This window comes from Vipera ursinii (genome assembly GCF_947247035.1).
Source record: "Vipera ursinii genome assembly, chromosome: 7".
NCBI classification, from domain to species: Eukaryota; Metazoa; Chordata; class Lepidosauria; order Squamata; family Viperidae; genus Vipera; species Vipera ursinii.
The window spans coordinates 11,266,203-11,293,426 of NC_139521.1; the positions used below are offsets into that span (position 1 = coordinate 11,266,203).

The 27,224-nt window shown below is 41.8% G+C and overlaps 1 protein-coding gene across 2 annotated transcripts in view; it reads right to left on the minus strand.

Annotated features, from left to right (window-relative positions):
* Nucleotides 1-13,282: 13,282 nt before the first annotated feature.
* The window catches only part of DLC1 (DLC1 Rho GTPase activating protein), a gene marked incomplete at its 5' end in the record, with an annotated part of 304,905 nt that continues 290,963 nt past the window's right edge, over nt 13,283-27,224 (minus strand). For both annotated transcript variants that reach the window (XM_083367226.1, XM_083367227.1), the window contains 7 exons: nt 13,283-16,286; nt 17,138-17,311; nt 18,432-18,649; nt 21,014-21,232; nt 21,988-22,102; nt 23,307-23,520; nt 25,433-25,631. In XM_083367226.1, coding sequence (XP_083223352.1) covers nt 16,166-16,286; nt 17,138-17,311; nt 18,432-18,649; nt 21,014-21,232; nt 21,988-22,102; nt 23,307-23,520; nt 25,433-25,631 — 1,260 coding nt within the window. In that variant the 3' untranslated portion in view covers nt 13,283-16,165. The remainder of the gene's footprint in view (nt 16,287-17,137; nt 17,312-18,431; nt 18,650-21,013; nt 21,233-21,987; nt 22,103-23,306; nt 23,521-25,432; nt 25,632-27,224) is intronic.

Here is a 27,224-nt window from a genome sequence, read left to right on the forward strand (position 1 = left end):
GGCTGACTCAGGAATTCTGGGAGTTGAAGTCCACAAGTCATGAAAGAGCCAAGGTTGCTTTCCCCTGGCCAAGACCTAACAGTGCAAAAGTCCCTAAAAAAATGAAGGCCGCTTCCTGTGGAATTTTAAAGAGGTGAGGCAGAAAAGGCCCAGATACCAAAAGAGGACAAAATGAGTTGTCCCCAAAATATCTCCAGGGAAAAAAAAGCAAACGATCTCCGTAGAAGAGGTGCTGATTGCAAACACTCAACAACAATATGATTTTTAATCTGCAGCTGCAGGGACACAACAGCTATGGATAGTCCCCATTTAACAAACAGTTCAGTTATGATGGTGATGAAAAAGTAGCTTCATGACCAATCCTTGCATTAACGATCTTTGCGGGTCTGTAAAGCAAAGGGAAGCTGACATAAGATCATAAACACTGTTGCAGTTTCACTTGGCTACCACTTCACTTAAGGACCGAGTTGCCAGCCCCAATTGTGGTTGCTATACGAGATCTGAGCAAAGTCAGTGAATGCTTCTGTTTAAGGTGCTGTTGAATGAGCTGCAAAATTTCAAACACTCCCCAAAACGTACATTTTCCATAGGCCTCCTTCAGGCAGCGACAGTTTTCTTGGCGTTTCCAAGTCTACATGAGTTGTGACTAGCTTTCAGCAGGATTTAATGAAATAAACCAACTTCAAACCATATGCTTGTTTTCCTAAACCCCTAGCTTTAGGGCCAACCATTTATTTTGGCTTAAACTATGTAAACATTTCCCATCTTCCCTGTGAAGCCAACTAAAAAAATTAGACCCAGGAGAGGAAATGATTCTATGCATGTATCACTAAATCATTGTTTAGTACAGGGGTAGGCAATCTTGGCTCTTTTATGACTTGTGGACTTCAACTCCCAGAATTCCTGAGCCAGCCACGCTGAGGGGAAAGGGAGAGGTTTCCATGCTGAGCTATGCTGGCTCAGGAATTTTGGGAGTTGAAGTCCACGAGTCATAAAGCGGCCTAGGCCAGGGTAGGCAACCTTGGCTCTTTTATGACTCGTGGACTTCAACTCCCAGAATTCCTGAGCCAGCCATGCTGAGGGGAAAGGGAGAGGTTTCCATGCTGAACTATGCTGGCTCAGGAATTCTGGGAGTTGAAGTCCACGAGTCATAAAAGAGCTAAGGCTACCTACCCCTGGTTTAGTATTATGCTCAAGCAGTCTGTTTCCTTGCAGTGAATTAACTGTTATCAGTGAACGTCTACTTTAGATATAGTTGTTGCAGCTGCTCCTTCAGTGTATTCAATAACAAGTTAATCCGAAAAAAAGAACTAAGGACTCTTCTTGTTTGATATGCAGACTTGATGATCTGTCCAGAAGCAGTTTTTTAAATTCACAGGACTATTGATTTTTTAAAAAATGTTATTATCTGATAGCTTAGTTATCACATAATACCCGATTTTATCTGATATATAAGAACATTAATTAGAGATAAGCAGTTCCTAACACCTTAGTTTTGTGTCCTTTGAAAATAATCAATTTTTTTAAAAATAGGTTGCTGTTTCTTAATAGTACATTTTTTTTCTTCTCCTGGGTAGAGATGGTGAACATTTAGAAATAAATGTTTAGTTTCAGCTGGAACTTTTTTCCCCTACAGGTGCAACAATAAGCTGGCCAGATTCACTTGGTAGTGAAATAGGTGGCATATAAATTAAATAAGTATATAACCTCTATACTGTAATAGGGAAAAACCTCACTCCCTAAATTGCTTTCTGCTATATAATAATGCTGATTTATAAATATATTTTTGACTTCTATTGAGAACAAATCCAATTTCTTCAGAATGAACTTCAATTTATGTTAAGCTGAAAACATAAATGATGCTTAAAATGTCTTAACTCTAATCAAAACTCTGGAGATTAGCTTTAAAGAGCAAGTGTCTGTAAGCTATTGAGTTTGTGAGGACTTTTCAACGGACAGGATGTTACACATATTAAAAACAAGGTAGAAAAAATAGAAGTTCAAAAATTAAGCCAAATACTGAAGCCTTAAACTTTGCATTTCAAAATTTAGTTTATAACTGAATGCAAAGCAGTTCAAAAGAGGCTGGCATTGGTTAAGTACCCAATATGTAATCATTTCAGTCTCCTTGCTTCAGATAATCTGGAAACTGACTGATTTCAAGAATGGTATCAACCAGTTGTGCTTTGGGGGATGAAGTGATCTCCAATGGTCTCCAAGATCATTATAACCATGGTTACTTGGTCTAGACCAGGGTGTCCAAGCTTGGCAGCTCTAAGACCTGTAGATTTCAACTCCCAGAGTTCCCCAACTAGGGGAATTCTGGAAGTTGAAGTCCACAAGTCTTAAAAGTTGCCAAGCTTGGACACTCTTGTTCTAGAACTATACTCAGCAACATTCTGGTTTTCTTGTCAGAATGGCCTGGGTCCTCGTTCACACAACAGTTGGCAGAGTGTCACTTATCTTTCATCCACACAACAAGCGAAAGAGATTATCCATATTCTTTTCAAAAGGGAGGTTTTGAACCCAGTTCCATTTCTGGTTCATCATTGCATCCTATGGGATGTTTTCTCAAATCACCTGTCTAGTGTAGAATCCGGGGATTTCACGATGGGCTCTCACCTAAGGTCCTCACTGTTATAACCCTGGTTGGCTTTTTCCAGATGAGATGATCAGGCTTGGCTAAGTGCTATGAGACCATTTTATTTATTCTACAAAATCAAGGTACATTTTGAAAGGCTTTGTTGGATCTTGAAGATTGCACTGCCATTCATTATTGTCTTTTCTTCCTCCGAGTAACTTATCCTCCTGCATTTTAAAAAATCCAATCCATCTCATTTCCCCCCACCTCTGTATAGAATTTCATTAGAACATCTCTTGTTTTTGAGGCATCATTGCAGTGGGTTATTCCCCGCCCCCCCTTACTTCTACATCACAGGTGCTGTAGTCACATGTTAAGGAAAACTATACTTGGAGCACAATCAACAGAACTACATAAATAATAGTGCTGTAACTTGCAGGATTGCTTGGAGAAATTTGAAGAGTTGTGTACCTGTTATTTGTCTTTGTAGATTAAATGCATGCTACAAGTCATGAACATGGGGTTCCAAAGATGGGAGAAGACTCCAATGCTGCTGCTCTTTCATGTGACTTTAAAAATGACATCTGGTCAATCTATGTGTGCCAAAGCAAAAAGATGCTTTGGATATTCATAGCTGCCAAGAAAAAAACCAAGAAAACAAAAGTTGACTACGTCATCTGCTAAAGGAGAGGAGATGCAAAACAATCATAGATTTCCTTCCTACCAATTCTTCCCCTCCTTACCACCTCAATTAAGTGGAAGGAGCAAAAGGTTTATTCAAAATAGGTTCCGCTCTTTTGAAGCCCTTTGAGTTGGCCCTAAATGCAGCACTGTTTGGTTAGGATACATCTAAATCATTACCACTCAGAAATCCTGCAACTCAGAAAATCCATAAAAGCAACAGAAAAAAAACATTGGGTTTTAGACATTGGCTTGGCATCAGGATGATGAGCTAGTAGGGTGTTAGGTGCCTAATAGTGATCCAAATACACACTGAACAGGAAGGAATCCCTACTACACATTTAGCCAGGTGGTACTCTTAAGTCTAAGACTTTTTGCATTACAGGTAGTCCTTGACTTAACACCACAAATGGGACCGGAATTTCGGTTGTATGTTATTGAGGTCATAAGTCGAGGCACCACCTGACTGGAATTTATACTTGTTTTTACGAATGTGATTAAGTAAATCACGGTTAAATGAAACACGTGGTTAGTAAGTGAATCACACAGTTATTAAGTGCCAACCCATTTTATCCAATGATCTTTTTGTGTGTGTGTGTGTGTGCGTGCTGAAAAATGCCAAAAATGTTGCAAAACACAACCATATGATTGTGGAACCCTGCAACTGATCATAAATATCAGGCAGTGGCCAAGTGGTCAAAATGCAATTATGTGATCAAAGGGGTGATGTCGCAGTCATAACTTTGAGGATGGGTCGTAAGTAACTTTTTTTTCTAGTCCATCCTATCTTTGAATGGGTCATTAAGTGACTGTCTGTATCAGCACTTTATACCAAGGCTGTCCATGAAGAAAGGGTCAAAAAACTCCAGGAGGTGGTTCTGACATACGGCACATCTAAAAAGGGGGCAGGGCTTTAATTACACAATCACGCCTGCAACTGTAACTTTTTTGACCCCCCCCCCAAACACTTATAATTTATTTTAAAATGATCTGTACGGCTTGCTATTTTTAATGTGATTTGCAAACATCTCCGATTTTACGTTATAGATCCTTATTTTAAATATCTTGCATGAGCTTAAAGCCAATGATAGTCTTGATGATTAATAGAATATTAATGATTCTAATAGTTCTATCAAATTTAATGCTCCTTTCCAGCACTTTTGGCTGGAAGGATGATACAATTGCTGCTCTTTGTCTAGAACTCATAGTGATCCAGGACCAAAGTAAGGAGCTGAACTTAGACTATTTTAGCATTTGATTTACCCCCTTGATGATTTGTATGTCGGGAGAATAAAACTTTAGGGAAGCCCTATTTCTCTCTGGTACATAAACTAGGACAGGGGTCTTCAAACTTGGCCATTTTATGACTTGTGGACTTCAACTCCCAGGCACGCTGGCTGAGGAATTCTGGGAGTTGAAGTCCACAAGTCATAAAAGGGCCAAGTTTGAAGACCCCTGAACTAGGAGGACAGAACTTACAAAGGAAGTGGAGAATGGAACACCTTCCTCTTTGTAGGACCTAGTCATTCTCAGCATGCTGCAGAGGGAAAGAACTCCAATATGCAATAATCATCCCTTTGTAACCCACTTTTGCAATCTGGGTGCAGAGGACTCTGGACAACATCTTTGGATAAACAGATCCAAGTTCACTTGACTGCTGATTTCATGGAGATAGTATTCCATGTTGGAATGCCTTTGGGCAACAACATTGAAATGGGTTACCACCTCTGCTGCCTTCCAGGATATTTTTCAGCTTCTCAGTCCAGACAAAACCCATGAGCTTTGAGGGTTGTCCAGTACAACAGTAATAACAATGCTTAGCTTTCTGGGATCAGACAAGTTCAGCCAGATGTCACCACAGCCGTGGATAAATAGAACTAAGGTTAATATTTAGTAACACAATTTTTATTTAAGCACAATAAATAGCAAGTAATAATTGTGCCAGCAAACACTGAAATTATACGTATCCATATCCATACATATATACACATACACAGATGCCACACACACATGTATATGTATATATATTGTTACCTACAGTAGCAAGTTTAGATAGTAAAAGCTAGCAATAATCTCAGGCTTGTGTGTTTTCTCCTGTCTTTTCCACCATACAAGAAGAATCAGGAAGAATATAAATATTTGCTTTCACTTTGTTTCTGTGTATAAATTTGGGATTACAACTTTTCTGGTGTAAGATACATGGAAACAAATCTGGACCAGAAACCAGAATTTAAAACTGTCACTCAAAAAAGCAAGCCATGTCCAAAGCCATACAAACTTTGCTTTGTCCTCACTACAACAGCAGTTTATCCATTCTCATAGTAGAAAATATTTAGAATTCTGTTTGAATGCAGCCATTTTTTTCTTCAAGATGGGACATATTGAATTAAGATATGATTAAAAAAAAACCAAGATGACAGCCATGATGGAATGCTTAAAGGTCCGTTCTTTATTATACATATGTTGCAAATTAACACCCTGCTTTATGAATTGTGATCTTGACACAAACAAATTGAGACTGTCTGATTTCATCTTGTGGGTAAACCAGGCCATTGTGTGTTACTCAGCCAATCCATCAAATCCTTTGGTTTTTTTAAAATACTTCTTCATTCTAGCAAACCATTTTTATAGGATGACACAGTGATTGTGCTTAATTGTTTTAAATTCAATATTTTTCTTCTTTAGCTGCTGATACTACTGTATTTCAGTAGCATGGGGTGGAGATTCTACTTACTCCTGACAACACCTTGTATGTGTATGCATATATAACACACTTGTACACACACTTCCAGGAGATGGGCCATTACAGGATTTAATGCCTTCCAGTTTTTTTAGAAGTGGGCTATGAAGTTCCAGAAGCCTTCTTTTTCACATCCTAACAGATCTAGTTTGGCTTATAATACAATTATTCTAGCATACATCTGGCATACAATATTGGTGCTCCTCAACTTATGACTACAATTGAGCCCAAAATTTATGTTGTTAAGTGAGACATTTAAGTGAATTTTGTCCCATTTGACAACCTTTCTTGCCTCGGTTGTTAAGTGAATCAACATGGTTGTTAAGTGAATCTGGCTTCCCCATTGACTTTGCTTGTCAAAAGGTCACAAAGGGTGATCACATGACCTTGGGACACAGCAACGGTCATAAATATGAACCAGTTGCCGAGCATCTCAATTTTGATCACATGATCATGGGGATGCTTCGAAGGTCGTATCTGTGAAAAACGGTCATAAGTCTCTTTCTTTAAGTGCCGATGTATCTTTGAAGGGTCATAAACAAACTGTTGTTGAGAATTACCTGTACATTTTTTTTAAAAAAAATGGAGCACCAGTTGCAAAGATCCACTTTTTTAAAAAAAAAAAGTCTATCACATGTGCTGCATGTAAAAATGGAACAAATTGTGGCTGCCATCTTGTTTTGTTCTCATACCAGTTTCTCTTGCATGTAAAAGTATATTTCAGGCTAGTTTTTAAAAGTTCCAATAAAACATGATCATGGGAATAATGGCCGAGACCTTTAGACTTTGTAGGCTATTACCAGCATCTGAAATTGAGCTCAGGAAGTAACATTTTCCCAAACGTTCTCTCTCTTTCTTGTGATCCATTTAGACTGAGACACATGCTTCTGTTCTGTCATGCTACTGCAATAAATGCAATATGCCATTGGTCAGCGTGAACAAATTTAACTTTTGGAATTACAGAGGTAATTCTCCCACATGGTTGCCTTTGATGAAACTATAATGGGGATAGTTATTCTATAAGCAGGGGGCAGGATTGGCTTTGTGCAAATTGTACTGAAATGAATTCCCCCTGAATTAAGAAGGGTAATGAGGAATCAACTTGGAGGCACAGGTGGCCTGTCAAAATTACAGTTGCTTTTTGTGGCAAATGTTGCCATTTGTTCTTCATCATGTGCCTGCATTGTACATCTTTTAACGTGGGAGATATCGGCACCTCTTGTGAAGAATTAGACTTTTTTAGTTTATCCAAATGATAGGCAACTATTCTTGAAACTGCATTTGTAGTGGTGAATTCATATAGTCCAAATTCACAGGATACCACACTATAAGATACTGCTGTGCACCTCAGAATGACAGAAATATCATTGCATATTTCATTCAAACTGTTAAAAAACCTTAGAACTCAATGCCAATTCATCAGTTGGTAACGTCTTGCCATGTATTTGAAGTAGCAATTCTCAATATTGTAATTGCCAACTTTGTACCAAATATTGTTCTGTAACTGTCTGAACAGTCATTTAAGTGTTAAACATTGTTTCATTTAAAATGTCCAGATTTTTCAGTGACTCTTCAGTAACTAATAAAATGTAGATATTTGATCATAAAAACCTGCATATGGAATGTTGTATTTTGTTTCATTATAATACAACAAAGCTTTATTTTTTAAAAAAGTGTACCTAAGATTTCTTAGCCTAGAGGGCAGAAAATGGGTTTGAAATTCAACACAATTGGACCACCCCAATTATTCTGCATTGTCACCATAAAAAAAAAATTGGCTGTTGCATTGAAAGTTGCAAATTAGGAATGACAGTGACTGAAATATGTCTAGAGCTGTAAATGTTCAAGGAGCTGAAGGCTTCTGGACTATAAAGACCCTACATTACTTGATTTTACAAATTCCTATTCCCCAATAACCTAAAAAATATAGGAGACACACATAAACTCAATGAGGTCTAAATTGCAACTAAAAATTCATAGGACAAAATAATATTGCCTTAGGACAGTGGAGAAATGTGGATTCCTGTATTGGAATGTGTTTTTTTTTAATGAGAGACACCTACTAGCCCTCCCAATCTTAATGTTACCTTTTGTTGCTTGCCAGTCAAAATAGCTGCAAAGACCCACTTATGTATCTTGTACAACTGGTATTATGTGCCATGCCTGTGCATGAGTAACATATCCTAATACAGTCTTTGAATGTTTTGCTCCACTGAACTTTGCGCCTAGGGCAGAGGTAGGCAACCTTGGCTCTTTTATGACTCGTGGACTTCAACTCCCAGAATTCCTGAGCCAGGGGAAGGAGTGGGCTGTTATGTACTTCAAATGAATAATCAGCACAGATGATTGTAAAATAAAGCTGCTCTCTTGGGAGATTTCTGGCAAAAATGTGCCCTTTATTGGTTCTTTCCAACCTGATCTCTTTGCATTTAAGAGTACTATGTGGTAAAATGTATAGGTAGTCCTCAACCTACAGTCACAACTGAGCCTCAAATTTCTATTAATAAGCAGTGAAGTTATTGAGTTTTTCCTATTGTATGACCATTTTTGCCAGTTGTTAAATGACCTGCTGCAATTGTTAAAGTGAATCATGTGGTTCAGGGAATCTGACTTCCCCCAGGACAGTGCAACTCTCATTAGTACATGCCAGTTGCCAAGTGTCTGAATTTTGATCATGTGACCAGGGGGATGCTGCAATGGTTGTTAAGTGTGAAAACTGGTCATAAGTCACTTTTTTTAGTGCGGTTGAAACTTTGGTCATTAAATGAATGGTTGTAAATCAAGGACTACCTTATTTTGCGAATATTTAGCATTATCCTCACAAAATATGTCCCCAGTTAACAGTAAAGACTTTGTTCCCAAATTAAATTAACCAAAATTGGGTAAAAGCTTTTTTGGGGGTGGGTGGATAATGACACCTAAACACAGAGACATTTAAATAAAGTCTTTCTGATAAGCTATTTTGGTTAAAGAAAAAAAAAAGTTGGGAAGCGCCGGTCTAACCACTCAATGCAGTTGATGAGGGGAGTTGCTCACAAAAATCCTATGCCTTTTAACAGCATTTGTCAGAAAAAGGTACTACAGGATTCCTAAACAAATTGTTGTGTATCTTTAGCAAATAGTGATGCATCCAGCAGAGGCCAAATACGCCTTTAGGTTCCGCCTAGTGGATTTTAAAAGGCGAAAGATTTATACGAGCTGAAGGGAGCCAGCATTTCTGTTTCTGCTGGTAGACACGTTTGCTGATTTTATTTCCATTTATAACATCCAGGGCAATTATTCAGCCATCGAACAATTTCACACACTGTTATGAAATGGAGAGTAAACCTTTCAGAAATGCTAAACAGCTTGTTTTCCAGTAGAGGGCACTCAAGTCTCTTGAGGTGGATTGCGCACCATTTTAGCTAGAAGACTTTTTGTAGAGTATAAAAAATGTGCCTGATAAGAGAGCCAATCTTCTAGTGAATTTCCTTTAGAAGATATGATAGGGAAATGTCAATACGTCAGTGCAAATGGACATATGTTTCTTTTGTGGATCATTAGCTTGTGAAATTCCTATCGTCCTAGTCTGAGGATAGGCAATGTAACGTGGTACATCTAACTACCTTGGAGTACAATGCTTATAAGCTTGGCAACTGGCCAGCGTGGCAAGGGCTATGAATGTGGTAATCCAAATACATCTAGAAGGCATTTGTTTGCTTTGTTTTACTGTCTTTCTTGCCTGAGAGAAGTATTAGTTGCTTCTGGCACTAACAGACCACTCAGGGCTCCCAGTTATTCACAATATAAAAGATGGGGTCTATAATAGTTCTTACCTGACACATATCATCTTTTGTAAAAGCAAAGTTACAGCTCAACATACACTGGAAAACTTGTTTTACAACAGGGGTCTTCAAACTTGGCAACTTTGGCTGAGGAATTCTGGGAGTTGAAGTCCACAAGTCTTAAGGAATTCTGGGAGTTGAAGTCCACAAGTCGTAAAGACCCCTGTTATTGCAGACTGAGTCCTGGTTTTACAGCAGGCCTCAGCCAGTCAGCATTGAGGTTTAAAATCAGTGTCCTTTGGGTGACTGTTATTTCTACATATATTTCCATTGGCAAAATCTTTCTCAAAGGCCTTTGAAATACAACTGAGGCTCGGTCATTCCTCCTTAAGAATCTTAAATAGACAAGGAGAAGCTGGTTAGAAGTGAATAAACAAATGCAGATTTTTCTCTTAGTTACTGCATCTTCACACTATAGGTAAAGGTTCCCCCGCACATGTGTGCTAGTCGTTTCCAACTCTAGGGGCCGGTGCTCATCTCCGTCTCAAAGCCGAAGAGCCAGCGCTTGTCCAAGGACGTCTCCATGGTCATGTGGCCGGCATGACTAGACGCTAAAGGCGCACGGAACACTGTTGCCTTCCCACCGTAGTGGTCCCTATTTTTCTACTTGCATTTTTACGTGCTTTCGAACTGCTAGGTTGGCAGAAGCTGGGACAAATAACAGGTGCTCACTCTTTTATGCGGCATTCAGGATTCGACCCGTCAAACTGCCGACCTTCTGATCGACATGCTCAGCGTCCTAACCCACTGAGCCACCGCGTCCCTATCTTCACACTAGTTCTGCTGCAAGTCTAAAGGAAGGTCAACAGACTTGGAAAACAGGAACTTCTGAGAAGCTTGCCATTTTATTTTTTACCTTCACCTTAATGAAAAGGGGGCAGGGCTATAATCACACGGTCACAGTTGTCTTGACGTTTTGGATCCCCAGCTTGAATCTTCCCCCACCGATGCGTAAGCAGGTAAGCGTGGGTATATGATTTTTAAATAATCAGAAATTCTCAAATGGAACTTATTGCCAGGGCACAAAAAAAGGTGTCCTCTCTAGTGATTACGTGCTAACATTTTGTAGTTGACCTTCCTAGATACCTCAGTTAAGAATGACAGACAAATCCCAAAGATCTGTTTTGGCTTCCTTCCTTTGCTGTATAAGCATTACACTTTCACCAGTTTATCACTGGGGGACTTCCCCCCCCCTTTCTTTTGTCTTTTGTTTTGAAGGAACCTTCGCATGCATTTCCTGGACAGGCCAACAGTATTTCCTTTGTGTTTTTGAACATTTTCGTTTAAACAGCTCTACTATTCTTCCGATGAACTCAAATGAGAATGTAGCCTGCTTATCTGAGGCTTTACGCAGCTGGATAAAACTGAATACCCACAAGAGCCCTAAATTGTTTAAGCTGAGGCCTTAAGAGCTGTTCTTACAAACTTGTTCCATTTGCTGAAACCTCAGCGTGGGATTATACTTCAAGAGAGGCTTGTTCCTTCAAAGTTTGGAAAGGACTTTGCTAGTTAAAGAGGATGTGATTAAAGGAAACTGAACAACACTAGCAACATCTACAACAGTTGTTCCAACATCAGGATTAAAAAAAGCTACATCAACGGGATCTGCATGAATGGCAAGACACATTTGATGCATCCGGCCCATGGATCAAATGCCCACCTTCTTTTATTCTTGGGTAGACTCTACATTTGCAAAAGGTCATAGAAAATGGAGAAGAATTCAGGTATCACACAAAACACATACACTTCATAGTGCATTTATTGACTATGTTCTGTACAGGCATATAATAGCAAGGTATAAACCTTTTTTTCTTTTACCTTTTTTCAGTTGTGGAGAACATATTTACACTGGAGGAAAGGACAGCCAACTTGAGATACAAACAACCCTGCCTCTCCTTCAAAGAATATCTGAGGTATAAATACAAGTATATCTTAAATAATTATCTCCATGCTTTTATCTATGTTGACAACAAAGTGTGAACAAGTTTACATCAGAATGGTATGTACAACATACATATATTTTTTTACATATTTAAAGAAATAAAAAGTATACAAAGAATACACAATCCACCTATTGATGAGAACTGTAAAATGGCACAATACCCAGAAACCTTCACCTGGCAACACATTTTACAATGACATCAGTGGAATGATTGCCAGAGTTTTTAAGCTAGGAATAAGGCTGTCTTTATTCACCTGTTGTCCCTCCAGATGCAAATGACAACTGAAGGGCTTAAGATCAAGGAAGACTGCCTTATTGTCTAAAGCAGGGGTCCCCAACCCCCAGGCCTTGGCCTCTTTGGAACTGGGCCACATGAGGGGTCGGCCACCACGCACATCTCCATGTGCAGCACGACTTGCCCAAGCAGCAGGCTAGCACGAGTACACACCTGTGTGTAGCTCAGCTTGAGCAAGTCAAGCTGTGCACCGGCCTGCCGCTCATGCAAGTCAAGTTGTGCGCGCGTGCCGGCCTGCCTCTCGCATGGCCCGATTTCCCTCCCTACCCCATCTGGGCTGCCAAGCCGCAAAGGTTGGGGACCACTAGCCTAAAGGTAACACGTGTTTGAAGCACAAGACACTTAGGAAAGCAGTTACAGGTAATCCTCAACTTACATCTGGTGGCTTAGCGATTATTCAAAGCCCCCCCCCCAAGATACTTAAGACCCGGTTCTGAAGTTCCAATGGCTACCCCTGGTCACGTGACTGCATTTTGGGCTGTTGGCAACTGGTCCACATTTATGGCTGTTTGCAGTGTCCCGCAGTCATGTGACTGTAATTTACGACTTTTTTTTCCTGGAAACAGGAATTGACTTCCATTTTCCTGAAAAAAATGCCCACAGAGAACAATGGATTCACTTAATGACTGCAGCATCGGCATCCCGTCACTTGCGATTTAGAACTGTAATTGCCAGGCTCAAACTATATTCGTAAGTCAAGGACTATCTGTAATGGGAAGATACGATCTAGGACAGCTCGTGCCTCTTCTCCATTCCCCCCCCTCTCTCCCCCCCCCCGTCTCTGTTTCCCTGAAACAATCAGTACCAGTCTGTTTTTGATTCTGGTGAGGGTGTTCCTTGTAAGTATAATTTCTTTGTTTGAACAGAGAAGCACTTTTGTCCCAAGAGGAAGATCATGAAGGACACTGTCTTCTGAAACAGATTCAAGGAAGCATCCTAACTAACTTACCACATAGTCCTTCTCGTGACCAGTGGCGTAGCGTGGGTTGTCAGCACCCGGGGCAAGTAATTTGCGCCCCCTAACTGCACCGCGCACCTGGCACCCCCCTCCACAGTGGGCGGCGACCCGGCGGCTTGGATCGGATTCGCACAGCCAGCACTGCAGTGAGAGTGAGTGAGCCAGGCAGGGGCAGAGAGCTGCGAGTGCGAGCGCGCCCCCCCAGATGTTGCACCTGGTGCGGCCGGCCCCCCTTGCACCTCCCACGCTACGCCACTGCTCGTGACATAACACTGGTTATGGATTGAACACAGAGGAAAAACAGAGATGCAGGCAAGGTGGCATTAGTACAGGTGCAGAATTAGGAAGAACCCAATTCTCTCAAAAGTCACCTCAAACACTCTAGGAAAATAGTAATAGTAATAATAATAATAATACTGACAATGGTATCTAAGAGCTTCTTCTAACTATGCCACGGTCCCAAGGCTGGGAAAGAAGACTGGATGGAAATTGCACAGGACTCTTCTGAATGAACAAGGTATGCCAACTGCCAATTTCACATAATCTTTGGTCACAACATACGTCTTGGCAGTAATTTACAGCTATGAGGAGGGCTAAAAGACGGGTGTTAAGTTATTCAAATGTATCTATACAATGATTTTATCCCAAATATACAGATAAATCACCTTTCATTTTATTTCATAGGCTTGACACCTGAATCGTGCATCTGTACACCAAAGTGTAATTTTTATAGTGGGGCACCATAGCAGATTTGGAAATGGGCAAGGGCTGGATTCACATCCTACTTTGGGGCCAGGCTGACCCTTGAATTACATAACAGCAGTGTTGTTTAACAGCATGGATTACAATAGTTTTTCTATTCTTCACATCAGCCAATGCACTGAAATAAAGTACATATATTCTGAAGCAAGAAGGAAGGACAATATTTATCTTCCCTGTGCCTTTGTTGTTTTTACAGTAAAATCTATCACGGAAACAGTGTCATTCTCTAAAGGCTTTTAAAAAGATTCCTTATTAATAAAGCTCATCAAGATGTGCAGAAAATGTTGACAAATATTACATGCAAAATAATAATTTGATTCCCCTAGGTAAAGGTAAAGGTTCCCCCGCACATGCGTGCTAGTCGTTTCCAACTCTAGGGGCTGGTGCTCATCTCCGTTTCAAAGCCGAAGAGCCAGTGCTTGTCCGAGGACATCTCCGTGGTCATGTGGCCGGCATGACTAGATGCCAAAAGCGGACGGAACGCTGTTACCTTCCCACCATAGTGGTCCCTATTTTTCTACTTGCATTTTTACGTGCTTTCGAACTGCTAGGTTGGCAGAAGCTGGGACGAGTAACAGGCGCTCACTCTGCTACGCGGCACTCGGGATTCGACCCGCCAAACTGCCGGACCTTCTGATCAACAAACTCAGCGTCCTAACCCACTGAGCCACCGTGTCCCTTTTGATTCCCCTCCATCCCCCCAAAACATTGTAGTTAATCTGTAGTTTTAAACACAAGTAAAATGACAACATCCTACCTGTATCTTCCTATTTTCATTTATTACTGCTATCACAGCTGCTCTAGCTTATATTACTGGCATGTCCTGTAGAAAGTTCATTAATAGAACTTTTGATCATTTTAACCTGCTTATTTTAACCTGCAGCTCTTTGCATTATGTCATACAATTTTGTGGCATGAATATTCATTTTTACCTAACTACATTGCTTCTAAATTTGAAGGATATTTTCCTCCAAACCATGTCGATAAATGAGGTTATATGGTTACAATGGAATGGGTCATATGAATATGTTTAACTCCTAGGAGTATCTGCTATGCTGAAACACTTTAGAACTTTATAATGTTCCAGTTATGATATTTTTCAGCTACGGAAAGCAGTTCCGGCCCTGTCCTCAAACTGCAAGCATTTATTCCTATGTTACTTAAACAAAGATGTTGTTTAGGCTTCCATTTGTATCGTAACAGGTGAATGGATTCTAAAAGAATGGGTTGTAGGAAAAGTGATTTGGGGATGTTAGCACACATGAAGCCTGCTGCAACTGTGGGCCATCAAATGCACCAAGAATAAACACAGATTAGGTGCTGTGTGAATGTCATTCCACACCCCAAACCATCTCTTGCAATCCTATATATCAGGTTCGATGTGCTGTTTTTCCCCCAAGACATTCAGTCTTGGAAAGACTTACTGGAGCTGCCACTTCATTCACATTTTTTCTTGAAATGCTCTTTTACAGATTGTTATTAAAGTATTCCAAATAATATAAAGTCTGACCATGGCAAAGAGGTGGCCGATATCCTCATATGGCAGCTATGAAAAGCCAAGAGCTTTCAAATAGGACCACATAACAAAATTATTGCCATACAAAAGACACACACTGAAATATATCTGGCATTTTTAAATAAGTTACAAGTGTTCTGCTTTTTCAACCATTCTTTGCCCTGGCTGATATAGCCCACACGTTTCAATTTTGAGATACACATGGGAGTAATAAGAACTCAGAGGAATGAAGACTTGAAGCTTGCAATGGTCTCTCGGACCAATTGGATTCTAGGCCGATTCTCCCCCCCCCCCCGCCACCTGCTAAATTCTTCCCAATGCCTTCCAAGTGTACCAGACACTCTATCATTCTGGCTCCTTATACTTCAGTCAACAAGTTAAGACAATCATTCATGCCTCTGCCTTCGTGCAAACCTTCCTTCACTTACTATCGTGAGAATCCACGGAGGAACACACCAAATCCAGTGGCTGCAACAGTCCCTCAACAAATGACACACAGATACATTACATAAAGCTAACGTAATACAGGAATGAATAATTTTCACTATATTTCAGAAATATATTTTAAGTCTTAGAGCTTTGCTTCTCAGAAGCAATTCACAGCACCTAAGCAACATTAATTTTACCTTTAAAAAAAAACTTGCACCATCCAAAGGTTTTCCAGTTAAGACCTACACTATAGGCCTAACACAGACAAAAAAGCAGCTTTAAAAACGCAAGGGACTGTCACGTAATTTTGATGGACAATCTCACACCCATTCCAGAAAGTTTCTCTTCAGGACATAATGGATATATGATCCATCCTAAGGCGGATAATCAGCCTTTCCTGAAACATAGGCTGGTTCTCTGCTGGTCCACTTGGTCCGTCACCTGGACGTTGCTTCCTTGGCCTCAAGATTTTGATTAAGGAAAGAGTCTCTAATCCTCACAACCTCAGCTGCACATAAGTGTCCAAATGCTTTTGTGTACCAGTCAGGCTTGTGTCCCCTGTTTCAAAAAAAAAAAGGTGTGATTTAAATTGCTTTTCTCCAAAAAAACTTTTTTCCTATTAGTAAAGAAGTATGGAATAGAAACAATCAAAGAGATAATAAGCCTGTATATATATATATATTTCCCCCAAAATCTCCACTTAGGATCCCAAAGAAAGCAGAATTTGCAAAAACAGACGAAACCATCTTTTTTTGGTAGGCAAGTCTTTTGAGCTGATTTAAAAGCATGTTGTGGGCACTCGGGCACAAAAGGCTGCTGTGGTAAGCAGGCAAACAAATAAATTGCAAATAAAAGCAGGCAACAAGCAAGGTTGCTCCTTTCCACCTGCTCTTGTTCCCAAGAAATCTGTTGCCCTTGCTAAAGGAACATCTACAAAACAATCTTGGGGCTGTCTCTAGCCCCAAATGCATTCTCCAAAAACAGAAGCATGGTTTCTATTGTTTAAACATACACAAGACATTTAGTCTTATTCAAAGATTCTAAAAAAAAGTAAAAAAAAAGTAAGTCAGGTAATAAGGGAAATTTCTTTGGAACCCTTAGTATCGGTAAGCCAACAGTGCCAATCGGTAATGAAAAAGAAGCAATTCCAATTAGTTTTATAATTGGCTTTTCTACACGGAGAAGGCAGCCTTTCAGAATTGGGGATCTTTCATTTACACAGTCGCTTGCCAATGACCACGCTAGAAGATCACGATTATTCAAGGTATCTGGAGGCCACCATTGCTTGTACAGTCTTACAAAATACAGTAACTAGCTTTGGGCACTGTAACTTTTCATTCCCCAAACATGTGACACTAAGAGAGAGAATTTCCCTGCCCAGCCTAATGAAAATAGAGGACATAATTTACCTTAAATCAATTCGACACATATAGGTGACTTTGGATTTTCCTGTCCCGCAAGGTTCAATAAGATACCGGGACAACAGCACGTTCACTCTAACGCCAAGGACAGGCGCCTGGTCATGGTCCACGGAGAAACTTAAGAGGGCGCACGCTCCCTTAGAGAGGTTGGTTCTCCACGTCCTGTTAGAATCAAACACAACTTCTGTAAGAATGGATGAGAATGTAAGGAAGATGAGCAAGTTTATCCAGAGGTGTTTATATTCCCAGCTGCTAAAGGTTCAGTGCCAACGCTGCTGACATCGAATGTTCTTGCTTTGAGAAAAGATGAAGAAGCAGCTATTTCATATGTTAAACTTGTGTGTTACTGTTAAAGCTAGAATTAGTTATTGCTGGGAGGGAGGAGGAAGAATGTCTCTCAAGGCCGTTATGAAATAAGAGAAGAATTTGGCGGGTTGTCCAACAGAAGGGAAAACTGACCCTTCATATTAACTGGAGAATGTGATTAATGACAGCAATGAAAAGGAGGAGAATTGTGGCTAACATACTGTGCTAAGGGGAGTGGAATTCAGATTCCAGCTTCTCTTAGCAAGCTTTGCCGATGGTATAGGGCTAATAAAAGACTTTTAAGGTAAACAACGCCTCGGAGTCCTTTGAAAAGCTCATTCCGTCGGAAACTTGACCTTAAGAAAGTGTCACAACCCACTTCAGCCCACATCTTAAGAAAGAAGGACTCTTGGAGAACAAGGTTTTCCAAGTAGGAACTTTTACTAAGAAATAGGAGATAGAAGGCATAATAGGCAGGATCTGAGAAATCCCTTCACAGATCGATATTTTTAAATGTCCACAAGCAAGCCCTACCCCCACAGTTCATTCAGTCAGTTCCGGATCAGCCAAGCTCCAGATGATAAGCCCCTCGTGGGAAGAGGGGAAGAGGAGAGACATCAGTCCACTCATAGCAGGATCAGTTCCACCCCCTCACATTCCATCTGGAGAAACAAACCAGATTCCGGAGGGTTTCATTCCCCTCCTTCCACCCCCCATTCTTAGCTGCCCGTAAGATAAGAGGAAATGTGTAGTGAGAAAGCAATTGTTTATATTGTGATGGATAGCAGGCAGGCGGAATAAACAAAAGGTTACATTTAAGGAAAGGAAGTGAAAGCAATAAAACCCCATGTTTGTTCCCTCTCCTCCTTGGGAATGGCAGAATTCGGGGTGTGTGTATGTTTGAGATTTGGGTTTTACACAGAAGAGATAGTTAGAAATGAAATATAAATGGATTCTGACATCACTGTACAGTTACCTGAGGATGACATGGTCTCTTGCTGGGTGTGGAGCCATATTGTTTTGTACAAATTGATAAACGTCCGTCTGGCTATCCAAAGTCTCAATTACTTTAGCATCTAACAGGTCCTCATCCCAAAGATGCTGTTCTTTAACAATGCGGTTTAATACCTCTTCAGGAGTTGCCGGGATCTCAACCACGGATTTCCACAGCCGTAGAGGTGGGCCTTCACAAACCTACAAGTACATGGTTGCTAAAGAGTTAATCGTGTTTATGCAAGAGTCCTTTTCTTGAACAATTGTTACTGAATAAATGGAAGCACACTGATTCAAAATAAAAGATCAAGACACTTCTGACTGTGCTATGCCACAATGAAAATTTTGGGTCAGCCAGTTTGGCAGAGAACACAGGGCGTACAATGACACCAACGACAGTCTTATGTAGCAACATTGAGAGAGAGCCATTATCATATTGATGGATTAGAATGTTTTATTTGGTGAAGTGTGATTCGATACACAAAGAATTGGTCTTGGTGCAGAAGCTCTGCAGAACGATGATGACGACAATAACAACAACAACAACAGCAAAATGGGGTAGTAAAGAAGATAATAAGAAAGATAATGTTAACACAACAGCCATACTACATGGGTAAATATACATAAACATTAGACAGCAGTGTGAGAATTAGCTATTGATGATCCAAGGGAAAAAAACTGCCCTTGTGTCTAGTTATTTTGGCCTGCAATGCTTTGTAGCACCATCCTAAGGGGAGAAGATGAAACGGTTTATGTCCAAGATGTGAAGAGTCTGTAGGTATTTCCTCAGCCCTCCTCTTGACCTGTGCAATATACAGGTACTCAATGGAAGGCAGGGTAGTTGCAATTGTTTTTTTTTTCCTTCTGCAATCCATTTGAGTCTGGGCCTGTCCTGTTTGGTTGCGGTACCAAACCAGACTGTTATAGAAGTACATATGACACATTCAACAATTCCTATGTAAAAGTGTATCAACAGCTCCTGGGATGGTCTGGATTTCCTGAGCGGATCCAGGAAGAACATCCTTTGTTGTGCCTTTTTAATTATGGTTCTAATGTTAACTGTCCCTTTCAAGTCCTGGGAGATTATGGAACCCCAAAATCTGAAGGACTCGGCTGCTGATGCGCTGCTGTCAGTTATGGCAAGTAGTGGTAAAACACAAGGGTTTCTCCTAAAATCCATTCCTCATCTCTAGAGTTTTAAGCATGTTCAGCTCCAGATTGTTATGGCTGCACCACACAGCCAGTTAGTTGTTCAACCTCCCGTCTGTATGCAGACTCGTCATCGTCTCAAACGAGGCCAACCACCATTGTATTGTCTGCAAACTTCAGAACTTTAACAGAGGTTTCCCTGCGGTGGAGAAGAGCAACGGAGAGAGCACACAGCCTCGAGGGACACCTGTTCTCATTGCTTGGGTACTAGATGTAATTTTCCCTAGCCTCATCTGTTACTTCCTATCGGTCAGAAACCTGATTATCCACCTACACGTACGGGCAGGTACAGTAAACTAGATCAATTTAGGGAATTTCTGGAATGGTGGTATTGAATGCCGAGCTGAAGTCCACAAGAAAAGCCTGGGCATTAGGTCTCTGGAGATTCAAGATGTTGCAGAACACAGCATAAAAATGACACATTGATAGCGTCGTCTGCTGACCTATTTGCTCGACAGGCAAACTGAAAGGGGTCTATCAGTGGATCTGTGATGAGTTACGGGTGGGCCAGCACTAGCCTCTCAAAGGTCTTCATGATTAGAGATGTCAGAGCAACCGGTCTGTAGTCCTTCAGCCCTCCGATGGGAGATTTCTTAGGAACCTGGATGATGGTAGAAGGTTTAAAGCAAGAAGGGATATAAATCCCCTCCAGCGATTTATGAAAAAGCTGAGTAAAGACGGGGGTCAGTTGTTCAGCACAGGCTTTCCATCGAGAAGGAATCACTCTGTCTGGCACTGGAGCTTTTCTGATCTTTTGCCTAAAAAATACACCTTGCACAACGTTTTAGAGGATTATCAGTGGTGGAAGGCTTGGAGGGATTGAGATAGGCAGAGGGGGCCGGGGGCCAGATCCAGCCCACAAAGTGGTTTCATGTGGCCCACGAAGCCATCCTGGAAACAGTGAGGGAATGGCCCCCACTGCCTTGGCCCCGGCCCAGAGACCCTCCTTCTGCCAGAGACCCTCAGATCTGTCCCACTCCTGCCCAGGCCCCCATAGGCACCCTTGACGCAAATGATGTAGAGCTGGCCATGCCCACCCAGTAGGCCATATGCACTCTAGCCACGCCCACGCAGTAGGCCATGCCCACCCTGGCCATACCCACCCAGCCCCCTGAGGGCAACCGCAATGCTGATGCGGCCCTCAATGAAATTGAGTTTGACACCCCTGTATCTAATGAAGAATGATAGAAAGGTCTTCAAAATAAAACATGCCATGTTTTAGAATACATGCACTATTCAAAAATCTATAAATTATCTAAGTTTACAGAAAGACAACGCACGAGATCGACCATTCAAATCACATTTGGTCTGCTAAAATTTATGCACAAACACTAGAAATATGCCAACATACTGTACCTTTTTATAGGCAAGTTCTGCCGGTTCTGGGGTTGGACAGCTGACCCAGCCCTTAAATTTATCCTTTATTTCCTTGAAAAAATCATCCATACAGTCCTGGATATAAGAATGATAACTGGCAGACTCCGAGTTGTTAGTTCGTCCCAAGTCGTCGAAGCTGAGGGGTCTAAGATCGTGTTCTGTATAAGAATTCCGACATCTGCTCATTTCTTCCGGGATCTAAGATTTAGGAAATGAATAAAACAGGGAGTAAATAATGGGAGGTTCCCACGACGAGCCAACATTTGCTTTTGTTCTGAGGTAAAGGTAAAGGTTCCCCCGCACATGCATGCTAGTCGTTTCCGACTCTAGGGGCCAGTGCTCATCTCCGTTTCAAAGCCGAAGAGCCAGAGCTTGTCCAAGGACGTCTCCGTGGTCATGTGACCGGCATGACTAGACGCCAAAGGCGCACGGAACGCTGTTACCTTCCCACCATAGTGGTTCCTATTTTTCTACTTGCATTTTTTACGTGCTTTCGAACTGCTAGGTTGGCAGAAGCTGGGACGAGTAACAGGCACTCACTCTGTTACATGGCACTCGGGATTCGACCCGCCAAACTGCCGACCTTCTGATCGACAAGCTCAGCGTCCTAACCCACTGAGCCACCACGTCCCTTTTTGTTCTGAAGGCAACTGTAAATAACACGGCAGCATTTTGTTGACAGCAGAACCATATCTGATCTCCTCAGAAATACTGTGTAGTTCTTCCATCATTGAAGGGCATGCGCACAAACGCAACCCCCCCAACACACACACACACACACAGAATTAGAAGTTGCACAGTATTTTTAAAGATAATTGTCCATTGTAAGCCCTTTGTGTTGCTTTCCAGAAAGGGTAGCTGCCAGAAAGAACATTAGGTATCAAGAACAAAGATACAACCTGTACAGAACACTAGTTCAAGATGTTAAAATGAGGAAATAGACAAATATTCACCTGAAAAAGCTTCTTGCACTCAGCAATCATGTGGCCTAAGCCTTGAGTTGCAGCCAAATTCTCATTTAAGTCTTTCTGATCCGGTTTTCCCAGACTCTGTTTCCTCTGCATCACCCTATCAATTAATGAACAAGACTAATCAATAAAAGTAGATCAGAATGCACTACTTGGTCTGATCTGTAAATGAATAATTAAAGCAAAAGATAAGGACTGCATCCAAAACTTATTTTTATATCTGATTTCCTGCATCTAAGTGTATTTATTTTCAGCTTCCCTCATGCATGGATGGTATAATTGATGGAAATGGCCCTGATCAATGTTCTTATAATCCATATCTACATGTATTGAAATAGAAGCAAGCCCCATTGATCTCCTTTGCAATCTTATTCTGAAATTAAAAACCACCCACAAAGGGAAGCATCACTCAGGAAAATGAGACTTTCTTCAAGTCTTTATTCATCTGATTGTATTGTTAATTATTTTTATATAAAATTAAGATGTTTCACAAGCCAAAATCAACCTATTTAACCAGTCATCTATTTTTTTTGAAATATCAATGTAGACTGGATAACCACTTGACTGGGATGGCATAAGTCTCCTGTCTTGAACAAAGGGTTGGACTAGATGACCTCCAAGGTCCCTTCCAGCCCGATGATTCCAGAGCTTTCACATACAGATGTTGAATAATTTTCTTTTTGGCAAGAGAACTGAGAGATAACATATGGGCATGATGACATGCAACACTCAGTCTCTGAAATTGGTGGTTTGTATAAATCATAAAGGTAAAGGTTCCCCCCGCACATGCGTGCTAGTCATTTCCAACTCTAGGGGCCGGTGCTCATTTCCGTTTCAAAGCCGAAGAGCCAGCACTTGTCCGAGGACGTCTCCATGGTCATGTGGCCGGCATGACTAGACGCCAAAGGCGCACGGAACGCTGTTACCTTCCCACCGTAGTGGTCCCTATTTTTCTACTTGCATTTTTTACGTGCTTTCGAACTGCTAGGTTGGCAGAAGCTGGGATGCGTAACAGGCGCTCACTCTGTTATGCGGCACTTGGGATTCGACCCACCAAACTGCCGGACCTTCTGATTGACAAGCTCAGCGTCCTAATCCACTGAGCCACTGCGTCCCTGCATAAATCATAGCCCTACATAAATAAAATCAATATCTTATATAAGAATAGCGAATTAAATAGAAAGCAGTGTGGTAGAAACTTTTTTTTCTAAAAAAAAAAGAGTGAGAGTTGAAAGGAAAAGCTTCTTCAATGGTGTAGTAGCCCACTAGTATTGGAACTCAGGTAGAACAACAAGGAGACTTACCTTGGAGAAGAATTTTCTCTTTTAAGGGTGTTCAGGTGGAAAAGAGACGGTGCTAAACACACCGCCAGGTTTGTTGGCGTCATCTGGTTTTCTTTCACAGCAGCTGTGACATCACTCAGAAAATACAGGAGAATCTGTAGGACTTCTCTGTTCTCATCTGGTAGAAGCATAATGGCTGCCTTGATTGCCTGAAGGCGCTGGTCTTTTGGCACATCTGCACAAAATTAGCAGTCTTCTCATCAACTCATTGATTTTCCACCCATGCAGCATGAATGCATCCCAAAGCAAAACTCTTTTAACTTTGGCTATTTTCTGACTTTAGTCTGAAGTGATTTCCTTTAGCGTGCTGCATACCATTCATGGTAAATGAAAGAATTTGCTTCTTTGTTTTAGGTCAACAGTGTAACTGCCCTCAGGTATTTCCTGCTTAGCAAGGGACTCGAGGGTAAAACAAAGCCCTGAATATTCCAGAGCTAAATTTAGAATTTAATTCTGAGAGCAGCAGAATTGCTAAAAGGGCTTTTAGAAATTAGATTGTTCACTTTATGAACAGACATAGCAGCAGATACGTTTATCATTAAACTCCATCAACAAGAACTAAAACAAAGGTTTGTATACACCAGTGAAACATGTTCCTTAACTGGAAAGTCAGTTAAAATAAGTAGCCCTTAAACCAGACATGTCAAACACAAGGCCCGGGGGCCAGATCCGGCCCGCGAAGTGGTTTCATGTGGCCCGCGAAGCCATCCTGAAAACAGTGAGGGAACGGCCCCCACTGCCTTGGCCCTGGCCCAGAGACCCTCCTTCTGCCCAGAGACCCTCAGATCTGTCCCACTCCTGCCCAGGCCCCCCCATAGGCCCCCTTGATGGGAACGATGTAGAGCTGGCCACGCCCACCCAGTAGGCCATACGCACTCTAGCCACGCCCACCCAGTAGGCTACACCCACCCTGGCCACACCCACCCGGCCCCCTGAGGGCAACTGCAATGCTGATGCGGCCCTCAATGAAATTGAGTTTGACATCCCTGCCTTAAACTATTCCTGATTTGACCCAACAAAATATTCAGGTTGTGCTTCAAGAAGCAGATAAACTATGACAGAGCAAAGAAAAGAATCTGTAGTTGTACAGTAGAGATCAGGGCTTTTCAACCTTTTCACCCACTGTACCACTTTTAGGATATGGCAACATCCGAGGACCACCAGTCGCCTGGCAAGGTGTCAAAAACTTGATGACAAAAAAAAAAAAGGAAAAAAGTGATGAAGTACAGGTAGTTCTCGATTTACAACAGTTTGCTTAGTGACTGTTCAAAGTTACAATGGCACTGAAAAAAGTGCCCTCCCAAGCCACAGCTGAGCAAGACACCTGCCTGCCCGCCCGGTGGCGCTCTTCCTCCTGTCTCAGGTTTTCATTGTTGTGAGCATTTCTGTTGAGGATTGGCACTGGGGGTGGGGTGGGGTGGTGTTTGATTTTTATTCCCCCCCCTCTGCTGGGTGGTTGCAGCAGGTTTTGGTCACTTCACATGACCCTGGGACACTGTGACCATCATAAATATGAATCAGTTGCCAAGCATCTGAATGTAAACCACAAGACCCTGAAGATGCTGCAACATTCCAGCTGATTGGCGCTTCTTCTGGGCTCAGAAGCGCCAGGATCAGTGCCGAGCTCCAGCTGGAACCTGGCGCTTCCGCTGAGCCCTGACAGCCCTGCAGCTCCAGCCGTCTCTCGCTCAGGCTTGTGCGGTGCTGCCACCGGTTCAGCTCATTCCCCTCCCCCGCTACCACTTTTCTAGGATGGTCACGTACCACCTGCCAGGTGCCAATGTACCACAAGTGGTACCTGTACCACTGGTTGAAAAGCCCTGGTAGAGGTGACCGTCACACAATGCTATGGTTACAAGGCGCAACAAATACTCTATGCCACACTTTGCCTTGATTTACTGCATAAAATTTGATAAAGGGGTGGAAGACAAGCTGATATATTTTGGGTCCTGCAAAATGATGGGAAATTAAATTGCACATTTGATCTGTGGTCAAGGGAGTCTGAATCAGAGCAGGGCAAATTTTGTGAGCTTTTTATTCTGTCTGGGCCCTTTAAGGGAAGACGGGTATGAACATCGGTGACTTACATTGGTAGATCTGTAAAAAAGTCTCTGAAAGCTTGCTGGTCATGAGAGGTTCTGACAGGTTGCGGAAATACTGTTTGAGCATATCGGCCACATCGTAAGCAGACTGCCCTTCGTAATTCACTTTGCCTATTGCATTCTCATTCATTTGTCGTAATGTCTGGATTCTTGACTTGACTCCAGATTTTCGGAAAAGGCCAACCTGCGCAACAAAAGAAAAGTGTTCCGTGTTACACAAAAGAGGAACCTGTTACCAATTACTCCTTTACCCATGGCACTGGGATTAAGTTCAGTATCTGATTTGGGGGATTAAATAACAGGTTGTACAGCCCTTCCTATATTTTTTTTTACATTAGTTCTCACGTGGAAAATGTCTCCCTGTATTAAAAAGTAACATGCACAGGCTAGTCTATTAGCTCTTTTTGCTAGTACGCCTGAATAGGAGAGGCGAAGTGGATGGCTGACAATAAAACTGTTTAAGGGATTTATTTATTTATTGTACGGCATATCATACATGGAATAGCAACATAAATGAACATTTCAACTCGATTAGTAGAACCCCCAAAAATGGGCTATGTAGAGGTAGCCCTCGACGTATGACCATAATTGAGTCCAAAGTTTCTGTGCTTAAGTGAGACATTGGTTGTGAGTTTTGCCCCATTTTACGACCTTTCTTGCCTCCATTGTTAAGTGAATTACTGCAGTGGATCAGCTAGTAACCTGGTTGTTAAGCGAATCTGGCTTCCCCATTAATTTTGCTTGTCATAAGGTCGCAAAAGGTGGTTCACATGACTCCGGGACACAGCAACCGTCATCAATATGAACCAGCTGCCAAGCGTCTGAATTTTGATCACATGATCATGGGGATGCCTCCAAGGTCATAACTGTTAAAAACGGTGATAAGTCACCTTTTTTCAGTGCCGTTGTAACTTTGAACGGTCACTAAACGAATTGTTTTAAGACGAGGGCTACTTGTATATGGCCTCGGTTGTAAGCTGACGGCATATACTGATCCAGTATCTGATTTTTAAAATTTAAACAATGTTGTGCTTCAATGGTTAGATGGTCTAGGTCAGGGGTAGGCCACCTTGGCTCTTTTATGACTCATGGACTTCAACTCCCAGAATTCCTGAGCCAGCATGGCTCAGCTTGGAAACTTCTCCCTTTCCCCTCACCATAGCTGACTCAGGAATTCTGGGAGTTGAAGTCCATGAGTCATAAAAGAGCCAAGGTTGCCTACCCCTGGCCCCTAGACCAAAGGTCCCCAACCTTTTGGGCACCAGGGACTGGTTCCGTGGAGAGAGGTTTTTCTACAGGCCGGAGGGTGCATGGTTTTGTGTGTTGCCTGCATCCCGCGGATGGGGCTTGGCTGCTGACATGCCGCGGCCTGGTACTGGTCCATGGATTGGGGGTTGGAAACCCCTGGCCTAGACATTGATATTTGAACATAGATCTTTCTGACATATTTTTTTTTTGGGGGGGGAGACTACAATCTAATCCTAAATATATTGACTTGACTATCTACACCAGGGGTAGGCAACCTTGGCTCTTTTATGACTCATGGACTTCAACTCCCAGATTCCTGAGCCAGCATGGCTCAGCTTGGAGAGCTCTCCCTTTCCCCTCAGCATGGCTGACTCAGGAATTCTGGGAATTGAAGTCCATGAGTCATAAAAGAGCCAAGGTTGCCTACCCCTGATCTATACAATTCTAATAGAGAAACTTAATGCAACCTCAGCACTAACAGGAACTGAACCTCTGTAACAGTGGAAGATCCCAATCCTAGGCCAGAGTG